This window comes from Fusarium falciforme, chromosome 5 (assembly GCF_026873545.1).
Source record: "Fusarium falciforme chromosome 5, complete sequence".
In the NCBI taxonomy this organism is placed as follows: Eukaryota; Fungi; Ascomycota; class Sordariomycetes; order Hypocreales; family Nectriaceae; genus Fusarium; species Fusarium falciforme.
Window position 1 is genome coordinate 449,932 of NC_070548.1, and position 11,243 is coordinate 461,174.

Sequence of the window (11,243 nt, forward strand, 5' to 3'; positions counted from 1 at the left end):
ATGCCCAGAAAGGCTGCTCAGCCCCCTCCTCCTACCAGCATCATGGCGCCTGAAGAGGAAGACGACCTAGCCACTCAGGTAGCTGAGAAAGTCATGAAGGCTTTGGAACCCATCCTAGAGAGTCGTATGGGCACTGTTCAGCAGTCCTTCGCCGTCGTCGCAAAACTTGTGGATATGAATCTGAATCAATCCGACGACTCCAAGCACTTCCTCCAACGCAACCCTGACATCAGGTACTTACTTGATGCTCAGTCCGATCTGAATCGAGTCAAAGGTCTGGCTATGTCTGAAACCATGTGTCTCCTCCAGCGGGCTGGTGAACCTTTCAACCAAATCATCCGCGTGAGCCACAGCGGGCAGGAACTGAGGTTCACCTCCAAGTCGGAAAGCGCTGAAAATGCGAATTCGGGCTGAGTCGTGGCGAATCAGCACACACCTGGGGCTTTCTCCCAACTGCAGAGCAATCCCAAAGCCATACTTTGTCTGTGCCGAGAACGTCTCCTACGAACTGTTTTCCCAGCCTCGAGACTTGAAGGATGCGTGGAGCGAACAAAACCAGGTGGAAATCGTCAATGCCTTCTGGGCGCGAAAGAACCTCGTCTTGACGCTGTTTGAACTCGGACACGCGAAGAAGCTCGTTTCGGAAGGTATATTTCTTGGTGACAGCCACTTTTCTTACGTCAGGTAAGTGTCCCTTGTTCTTCCGATCTGCATGAGTACCTGCTAACAACAGCCAGACCATTTGAACTGCAGTCGGTGCCCAAGTTCTGCTACAAGTGTTACAAGCCCAACCACCTCATGAAGGAGTGTCAGGCACAGGATTTCCGGTGCGGTCGATGTGCCGGAGCGCACAATACCCGGGGCTGTGAAAACCCTGCCATCAGGTGCCCAAACTGTGGGAAAGAGCACGAGGCTTGGTTTCCACAGTGTTCCAACAGGCAAGTCCAGAACATGCGCGCTCTTTGCAAGGAATGGGAAAGCCAAGGGCCCTCATGGGCTACAATGTCACCCAGGGAGGAGTTAAACGGGTGGCTCGAACAGATGACGAGCCCAGACCAAACAGCTGAGCCCAGACCCGGTCTGAAGAAGGGAAAGAAAAAGGGGAATGCCTCCACGGATCAGGATCGACGTGTGACTCGCTCGGTTACTGCCAAGGCAGCCGCTTCATCGACAGAGTCTGGAGATCGGAGTCAGACTGAAGCTGAGCATTGTGGTGGTAAGTCCAAGGGTAAAAAAAAAACAAGAATTCCAAATCTTGAATGGGAGGTGATATTTAAGGGGAGCGAAGTCGGAAGAGCCGGTGCTTTGTTCGTGTTATACGCCACGAATCTAGATGATTCTTGCACGTGATCCGTCGCCGCTTTTACTTGGGCTTACTTAGGGCTGGCTTAGTCCGCGCTCGGGTGAGCTTAGTCAGGTTGAAGTTCAGTGGGTATGGGAAGATATACAGTAGCTCTACTACTAAGGGCCAAGGGGTTTAAGTTTAATAACCCTTATATCCCCTCTTGCGTCTATAGCTATAGCATATAAAGTAGATATTATGCCTAAGTCTGTTCCCTGAGCTATTGCAGTTGGAGCGCCCAACAACCACAGAGCGTAGACACGCCGCATTCCTGGATCCTTTTTGTTTCTCATTGAAGGAAACGTGTAGAATATTGCTTTCACGCCCCAAGGTTTGAACTGGCTCGCTACTCAGTCGCTAGTATCAGTGAGGGTTAGAAACAAGCTTCTGCTGCATTGCGTGAAGCTTTATATACATCTATATTTGTTTATTCACTCTATATACTAACGAGCTCATTAAATCTCAGTTTAGTATTAAGAAACACAGACTCGATGGGGGTAGTCTCCGAAAGACAACAGCGTTCATTAGCAAAGGCTGCCAGATAGTACGTGGTTAGTGGCCGATGCCTCCAAAGCGGGGTAATGCTTCTGGGCAGGCCTTAGCCGGGGCAGGATGCGGGTGACATAATGTCTCAAATATCGTCATCGTGGAGAACGGCAGATCGCCCTGTGCCCTACCCGAGCTCATTGATTGTTGTTTACATGCGGCCGGGGAGGAGGCGGGAGGTAGCTTTTTTTAGGACGATCCCGCTTCCGTAACCTTTGTTGAAGTCGAGCGTCCGTGGGGAAGCTGGTGAGGTTGAGCTTTGTTACACGTGTTGAGCAGGGAACCTATCACCCCATGAGGCAAAGGCGGTAGATCGAAATTTCTCCATACTTAGTTAGCTCCCGCACGCGGACAAGGGCTTGCAGGCGTCTCAAGTCACTTGCGAATGAAGCCATCCTCTCAGTACCCTGGAAACCTCAAGGAACACTGCCTTAGCGGCCTAGGGGACACGGCTATGACGCTGACCTTGACTTCTCTAGAATATTAACACCGGTTCTCTCCTGGCTGATACTTCGCATGGGCTGGCCCGACGCCCTTGACCAGCAGAAGTCCTAATTATTCAGCGTACCGATGATATTGAGTGTCAGCAAGCCTGTTGAAGCCACACTGTCTCCACGGAGTAGTACGCCGTGCCTCTTTTTGAGCCTGTTGTGTAGATATTTCCCATGCCTGAGCAAGAGTAATGAACATGTAGCTAGTGGATTGATCATGTACGTTATACCGGTAGAGCCACAGCTATATGTTTATATCTAGGGACTCACACAGCACCTGTACACAGGCTTGTAAAAACTTCTGAGCATCCCCTTCAGTCTGCCACGCATCGTTATAAGCCGCTGCCAAACTCAACTCGCCCCGATGCGATGCAAGAAAAATCCCATATCCATTCCCCATCTCCTCCCCGGTTATCCAAGGCTTGCTGATGCTGAAATGCCCCATCGTTGACGGCAGTATGTCGTCCAACCGACCGAGGCTCGATAGGGATACACCCGGATTCGGAGACGGAGGTGGCCCAGGAGCAGGGTTCTTGATGAGCCGCGGAAGTGTCTGCAACCAGCCGGCCCATATGTGAGGTGCGAGGTACGAATGCTCATCATCATCCGCTACGCGGCGATAGAAAGCGCGCACCTCTTGGAGAACACGTTGGAACTCTTCCTTTAACGGTTGTCCGTCTGTCCCTACCGGCATCTCTATCTCAAAACCAAAACTCGAGCCTGCATGATATGCTGTAACAGGGTGCTTAGAAGTGCTGAATGGTTCGGCGCAGAATGGCCGTAGGTTCCGCAAAAGATCGCAGCGGTAGTGAAGTGGCTGCTGGTGTGCGTTTTCGTTCACCAAGTCACGCAAGACAATGGGGATGGCTGCATTGAAGGCGTGTGTGACGGTTGCGCCAATGGCTCTGCATGCTGCTAGTATCTTGGCGGTTTTGGCCTGGTCAAGAGTAATTTCCGTTCGCTGGTGCCGGCCTGGAACCTGGGCGCCTTCGCTGAAGGGCAGTGAGAGGTACTGCTTAGGTTCGTGCGGCTGGGAAAAGAAGGCATGCTCGGAGAACATCTTGTCAACCCTTGCTTTTTGAACAGAATTGAGGTCCTGAGGAACTGCTGCGGCAGCACGGTAAGGCGGGCTCAGATTCTGCACCTCGGTGCCGCCGAGTCCGGGGAGGGTGAAACTACTTCCTCGCTCGAGCGCATCAGATGCATGCTTCACAATGTTACTCAAGAGTAACAACGTTCCAATACCGTCAATGGTGTCGTGTGGAGCTCGAAAGATGATATCACGATACTCAAAGTCCTTATCATCAGAAGGTAGTGTGATGACGAAGATGGTTGGCAAGTCGGGGGCAGCAGGATCCGAGTTGGCAAATTCGACACCCAGTTGGCCATTTGAGATCTCCAGGAATGTGGCTTCTAGCCAACCTTCCCTTTCAACTTCGCTCTGTATCGTGCTGTAGGTCCGCGTGAATCGTTCAGTGTCGAAGTCATATTCGACTTGAGATGCAATCGATGGGTGGTCCTGCCGAATGCGACACCAGGCTTTTCTCAGTGCTCCGTTGACATCTGGCCGTGAAGCTGCAGCAGCAGTATCGATTTTGAGCGACACATGGCCTGTTATTGCAAAAGGCCTTCGCCCTTGGGTGTCGAAGACCTTGGCCGCCTTGGCCCAGAACGTTTCCACCTCGTCAATGTCCCGCTGCCATCTGCCAGGAGTGTGCTCTACCCAGTCAAAGGAGTGTCGAGGCTGGGCCATGGCATGAATCCAGAGTGAAAGAGACCAAGGTAACTGGTTTGAAAGAGTGAAAGATTTTTTATTCGCTGGATTGACTTTGTCAAGACTTGGGCCTCTATTCAAGTTGTTGAGGCGTTGGCTCTTTCCGATTAAGTACTCCATGGCCAAGCCTCTACCAAAACTTGTGGCGGGCCCCGCCCGGCCAAACTAATGCAAGCCGCAATGCAACCCGCTGACATGCATGGCGTGGGGGCTTGCGGGATTAAGTATCGGTTGACTCACTTCTGCGAAATAGGTGGTTTTAGAACTTTTATCCATAACGTACATAATAAGCAAACACTTATCATAGAGTCATATTATAGAGTAATTTCAGGAAATTATATACGATTATATAACTACTACGTAATAAATACCTAGCGCTACGTATATAAATATCTTAACTACCAGTAGCCTAATTAAGGCTATTCTAGGGCTATGGGGACTACTATACTCTACTAGTATATCTAATCTAAGAGCAGCGCTATATAGGCTACTTCAGAGTGAACTTGAATGGGAGATATTTCCTACACAGGTTTGCGGGCAAGATTTCATCTAATACAGAGCTAGAGACAAAAACATAGAGAGGCTCGTTCTCTAGTACCTAATAACAACCTTAGTCTCCTGTCGCCGAGAGAATCGAGTGTAGTATTCAGAAGCATCTTCAATGTCGATAACACTTCTCACAATGAAGCTCGGACTGGCCTTGCCAGATGTGATCAAGGGCACCAGCTCTGACGCAACTTGCAGCGGTAGAACCACGCCAGCGGTGACGCTAATTCGGCTACTAAACGCGCGGCCAATATCAAAGTTTGTCTCGTCAACGTTGTAGAGGCCGAGGACGCCAATTCTGCCTGCCGGGCCCGTCACATTGAGCAAGTGACGCAGGACGATCGCAGAATCGACTTCACCCCGGGCGTTCTCCGCCTCGTATCCAACCGCGTCCACCCTAAGACTGCTTCTCTATCAAAGAAGTATTCCTGCACCCCAGCACAGATCTTAGTCAGGTACGCCCTTGGAATGTAGCTTAGGGACAGAGCTAACCCTATAATAGATGGTCTCTGTAACACAACCTGATTACTCTCCCGAAGAGCTCCCGTAAGGAACGCCTCGCTGAGAATGCAAGCGTAAATGGGTTTGAGATTTCTCAAGAGGATGTGAATGAACTAGATGCTCTAGACGAGCATTTAGTTACGGACTGGTATGTGAGAAATTTATGCAAACCTAAGTAATTAATATTAATTGATCTACAGGGACCCTACTGAAATTGACTAGTAACATAGTATGAAAAAATGGTGTTCCGTCACTCATAAAGCCCCCTTTCTGGTCTTGACTTTGCCGCTGTGGTATGGGGGCCATGTCCATCTTTGGTATCGCCGATGTGCTTTCAATGCAGGCAAGTTCATTTAGCGGACCAGGTTGCATAGAATACGCCCGCACTTAAGTCCGCCCGATGGGGCTGAATGCAAACATTCATCGATTCGAGGCAGACCTCCTAGACCACCGGCAGCTTAGTGGTCAAAGGGATGCGCAATACGGCCTCAATCACTCTCCAGCAAGTTGTTACGAAGTTTTAAGCTTCACCCTGATTAACGCCCTTTTGGTGGCAAAGCAAGCTATGAGTTCGTATAGGTGCAAACATGGCATAGCGGGAGGGGAATGCAAAACTTGACCATCAAAGGAAAGTGACGCAGCGGGCTAGTCTTTAGACTCGCAGCATTTAACACCATGCAAAGCGAACTAGGGGCCCGGCTTTTGTAAAGTGCTTTGCAAGAAGCTAACTTGGGGTTTTCGATGTTGCGTAAGTTACCTGTTGGCCTGCCTGATGAAGGGGAATGCAAGACTCAACGTATACCCACATTAGGAGCACCAAGCTTGCAAATCATCCGCATAGCTGGAAGTGATCAAGTTTATTACGGTTCAATGCTCTGTGACCTTTTGAGTCATGGGCGAACCACCAAGAAGAATATTCAGGGGCTGAGGCATGTGATAAGTTGATGCTGGGTATGTGTGGATTGGGCAATTGATGGATGATGGGTATGGACACGCAACCGAGATTCAACGAGGGCCTAACCTCGCTCCCGGATTGACCTCTTTGGTCATGGGTTCCAGGACGTCTCAATTCGCAGGTTATGTCCTATTTCATGATGATTTCCAGTAGCCCGAGATCTTGACCATCAACGTAGTAGAAGGTCAAGAGTGAGTTCCAATTCACATCAGAGGCAGCAGAGGCCAGCTAGACCATTCACGAAACAAGAGATAATCACCGTGATTGCACTAATCAGCTTAAGCATCCAGTGAGTGAATGGCGACCGGAGCTAGCCGACCTTCATTCCGTGGGCTCAAGAAGGCATAAATGCCAAGGCTCCAAGCCAAAAGAAGGATATCTCTAATAGATAGACACGCCCACAAGCTTACGTAGTTCATCACTCAGATTGGTGAAGAAAAATTCAAAGCGTAAATCAGGAGGTTCAGTTCCGTTTTATCTTTATTGCACCCTCCATCCCAGTCTTAAGATCTGCCAAGAAGGTGACCCTAATATGAAAATAGTGTTATTAATACCTAATTAAATCCCTCCCTCCTCAACCCTGTGCCTTGATTGTCATTCTGTTATATTCTTTTCATCATCCTCTCCTTCCACGTCATCTCTCATCGCACCACCATCAGATGGCTTCCATCCTCCGCGTTGCCACCTCCGCCTTCACGTTAACCTCGACGCTCCTTACCTTTGCTCTTGTCTTCTCAGCGGGTACTACTCAAAGCTCTGGCCAATGCAGTATAAATGATCTCGAAACTTCTTATCCAGGGCCAGTAGCCGCAGATGGCTGGGCATATCGACTTATAGCCTCCGATCTCTCCCAGCCGCGGGGTATCTTATTTAATACCGAGGACGCTCTTCTCGTAGTTGAGCAGGGTACAGGTCTAGTGCATCTTGAGTTTGAGGACCAAGGGCAAACATGTCTGCCAGTGCGCAGGCAGACAACGTTACTTGAGAATGAGGGTGTAAGTTTCCAGCACTTGTAATCCCAGTCCTAATAGCATAGACATTGGGGTTGAGTTTCGCGCCACCGGACTCGATTGTACCGTGGTTGACTGACAGCTCATGCGTAGCTAACCCACGGAATTGCCCTCTCCGAGGATGGCCGTACTCTCTACGCTTCCACCCAACGCGATGTCTACTCCTGGCCCTACGACCCTTCCGGTCCCAGTCTCAGCACCACGTCCCGCCGCACCCTTGTCACCAACATGGGCAATCCGGGCAGTCACTCAACCCGCACTCTCCTCCTCTCTCGCAATCACCCCGATATACTGGTTGTCTCCCGTGGCAGCGACGAAAACGAAGATGACGGTGCCCTCGACCGCTCCACCGGTATCTCTCAAATTCGCGCGTTCAACATCTGTGCCCTCATTAATGACGATGATTCTTATGACTACACTGATGGTGATCTTTTAGGCTGGGGTCTACGAAACTCAGTCGGTGTCGGCGAGCACCCCGAGACCGGCGGCATCTGGTCCGTTGAGAACTCGGTAGATGGCCTATCCCCTCGAGGTCGCGATATTCATGCCGATAATCCCGCTGAGGAACTCAACTTTCACGGTTACCTCAACGGTTCCGATGCGAACCTTGGCGGGAACTATGGCTATCCTCTTTGCTATCGAAAACTTCCCAAGTCTGGGCGACCTCGCGATCGGTGAGCAATTCCCCGCTGATTGGGAGGGTGATCACGACGTGACCCTCCCCGGTGACGATGAGTGCAGCACCGAATGTGTTCCTCCAGTGCTTCCCTTCCAGGCCCACACAGCGCCCCTTGATATCAAGTTTGACGAGAATGGCACAAGAGCCTAGGGAACCGCGAAGTCCCTGTAGGTTACGATGTCTCCTACGTCTCCTTCGACAACAGGCGCCCCTCGGCCCCTCAAGATAGCACTAATGCCACCATCTCCATCATCTATAACATCGACCTGTCCAACTGTCCGAGCGACTGCTTCCGCCCTGTCGGCCTCGCATGGGACTCGACAGGGCGTCTGTGGCTCAGCTCTGACAGCACCGGCGAGATCTTTGTCCTAAACTACGAGGGCAATGACTCCTCCGACGAGGGTGACAACGATGGTAACGGGAGGGGGGGGCGGAGGCAGTGATGGTGATGACAGCGTTGCGTCGCAATTCATGCGGCCGGGTCCAGAGCTTTGGCTGCGGCAGTGGGACTAGTCGTTGTCGGCTTCTTTATTGCGTGATCTGCGAACGAACATTGAACGAGATTGAGTTCTTTACATACATTACCGGTATTAGACGGCATTAAGAGCACGCCGCTTAATGAAAAGACTATTTTGACCTAATATACATAAAGTTCCTTATTTAAGGCGTGATAAGAAGAAACTAGCTCTTTATTTATTATTAATTACTTAAAATTAAACTAAATATATATATATATATAATTATAATTATTTTATTTTTTAAATTATATTAAATATATAATAAAATAAAAATAAATTTAATAAATTATATTAAGATTTAATATTATAAATATTATTTAAATTATATTTTAATTCAATCTATTATTATGTATTTTTTTTTTTTTTTTTTTTTTTTTAGATATCTAAGAAGTGAATTTCTTATATAAATAAAATTCTTAAGGCTAATAGAGATATTTTAAATGCTATATTTAATAACAGGTATTAGCAAGAGGCAGGGAATAGGTGCACGCGAAAATCCAGCCTTATGTTTTAGGAATAAAAAGAAAGCGTCTCTATGTCCCAGAGTTAAATGGAATTCGTAACCTATTCACTAGCTACCAATTAGGTAAAGCTGCAGGTCCTTGACTTGATTGAGACTCGACTACTTCGAGGCCTCTAAGCATGTCGCTGAACTCTTATTCATTGGGTAGTCTGCCGGCGGCTCTGTTTTAGCTACAGTCCTTCATCCCAATCAGTACCCCCATCCAGGTACCAGGGATCACGTGTTTCTTCTCCTTGTCTACGATGACAGCTCTTCCATCACACCTGGACGCCGAGCTTTTTCTCGCCTCGCTTCAATCGCCATCGGTTCGTCGACTCGATCAATTCTGGACATCCCCGAAGCAGCCCGCCCCATTTCTTGAGGAACCCAATGCTAGCCTCCCAATTGTATATATCGGACGCTTCTCCCCAGACGATGAGGTATGACCCATCCTCTTCGTCGCTCTTCGAGATTTCCATCAGATCAGCGCAAAGCTCATCTTCGTCGATAGCCCCGCTCGTGATCGCATTCAAGACATTATCTCTAAGTCGCGGAGCGGGGAGGAGATCTGTCCATGGGTGGTGTTCGACCGCCTGCTGCAACGCCCAGCACTCCGAAGGCTCCGTGTACCGTGGAGATATGGGGTTCTTATTCCCACCAGGAGGGAGGATCGTGTGGTAGAAAACGCCACGCACGAGGAAGTACCGCGTCTGGTTTGAGTAGTGGACGAGCCACTAACAACATGCGATTATCAAGATTCCGCTTCTGTGCGTAACCTCGTACCCTGTCTTCCTTCTGACGGGAACGTCAGAATCAACAGGCGGTGTGGCCAACGATCCATCACCCATTGGCCCATTTATCCATCCGTCTGCCGAGAGAACGACGCTAATGCATCTTGCTGACACTTCGGGTCCGAAGACCGAGCTGGGGGTTCCCTCGGGATGGCGTTCCTGTCAGACGTTTGTATCTCCTACCCCAGACGCGGCCAATTGATCTCGGCGCGTGGGGGAGAATAGAATGCTTTATTAGCAATTAATTTGTTAGAACTAGGTTCATTTATTCCTTTGTTAGACTATGTTTTGAAGCTCCAGACGATCTATAATCGCTAACATCTTAATTGCCGAAATGTCAAGATCGGGGTGCCACTATCCCGCTATGGAGATGCTACCGCTCACGTACGAATCAGTAGTGAGATTTCGGACCTAGCCTTTTCGTCAGGCGTGGTGGACGCTACGACCAAGTCTACCATGGCGATGGATTCCATATCACCCATATTCAACTTCGAAATAGTCCAGGTGATTGGGACCGGGCGGCCCGTTGAGACCGCAAAATTTGGAGAAGCTCAAGTGCGTTATACCCTAGACAGCCAGTCAAGAGGCACTAGACTCGATAACGCAGAGCGCCATCAAGAATTGAAGCTTTCTTTCGGGTCTTGCGTACAGGCTTCGGCCTCGGACAAAGTTGGTCGGATTGCTAAAAAATACCCACCCATCCGGACCGAATTGATTTCACCACGTACTTACGGATGCATGCCTGGAGACTGGATGTCAGCAGGTTGCATGAAACCAGAGCCGAAAGACTCTAGTAAAAGTTAAAATGTTAGCAATAACGTGAATCGACCAGGATGCATTGCGGAAGACGTTTCCGAACGGCGTATCCGGTTTTGTATCTCAAGTTGACCAGTACCATGCACAACCACTCTTTCGCCATACCCACTCTTTCGCCACGCAAAAAAAAAAAAGTACCACCAAAACTCATTAACTTCACTTACACCAAAGTTAGCCAAAGTAAATAGCTACCTAAAAGAAGTTACCTCTATTGATTATAGAAATAATTAGAGGTAATTATTTTGCCTCTGTAAGGTTATATGGGGCATGTGATATATATAGGCTATGCTATTGAAATATTATTAGTCTAACTACTAAGCCGCTCACCGCTCCTTATTATGTTTTTTGGCCTTTGTCTTTAACGACGATAGAAAAATACCTACCTCGCGGCCTAGATGGGAATATATAGAGGATAATATGGCTGATGCTATATTGGATATTACCGATAATGGCTTTTTACCTCCTTAGGCGGCTTAGAGACGGGGAGTGCCGCGAAGGACTCTAATCGATAGACTTAATAGCCGCGGGGCGGTGAAAGAGCAGATTCACCCTCGCTGATGTCTATCTAAGAATCAGGAGGATAAGTTGGCTTTTTAGATCCTATGCTAGGAATCTCTGGGCTATGCTCTGTCCTATAGTTAGATCCGCACCTATATTATGGGCTTACTAAGATAGCAGGGTAAATATCCTGAATTAAGACGTAATTAGGTAACTATATTTATTAACTACCGCGTAGATTTAAAGACTAAGATAGGTAGATACTAAGAAGCTA

General features: G+C 48.8%; 3 protein-coding genes across 3 annotated transcripts; 2 read left to right on the forward strand and 1 right to left on the reverse strand.

The window, feature by feature from the left end:
• Positions 1 to 1,392, forward strand: NCS54_00638500 (Hypothetical protein; the record flags this gene model as incomplete). Its single annotated transcript, XM_053151848.1, has 4 exons — positions 1 to 380; positions 460 to 684; positions 738 to 1,216; positions 1,382 to 1,392. 4 exons carry the CDS (start codon positions 1 to 3, stop codon positions 1,390 to 1,392), a joined length of 1,095 nt encoding a protein of 364 aa, XP_053007823.1.
• Positions 1,393 to 2,623: 1,231 nt separating this feature from the next.
• Positions 2,624 to 4,132, reverse strand: NCS54_00638600 (Hypothetical protein; the record flags this gene model as incomplete). Its single annotated transcript, XM_053151849.1, has 1 exon — positions 2,624 to 4,132. One exon carries the CDS (start codon positions 4,130 to 4,132, stop codon positions 2,624 to 2,626), a length of 1,509 nt encoding a protein of 502 aa, XP_053007824.1.
• Positions 4,133 to 6,814: 2,682 nt separating this feature from the next.
• On the forward strand, positions 6,815 to 8,287 carry NCS54_00638700 (Hypothetical protein; the record flags this gene model as incomplete). Its single annotated transcript, XM_053151850.1, has 3 exons — positions 6,815 to 7,150; positions 7,259 to 7,839; positions 7,990 to 8,287. 3 exons carry the CDS (start codon positions 6,815 to 6,817, stop codon positions 8,285 to 8,287), a joined length of 1,215 nt encoding a protein of 404 aa, XP_053007825.1.
• Between the last annotated feature and the right edge of the window lie 2,956 nt (positions 8,288 to 11,243).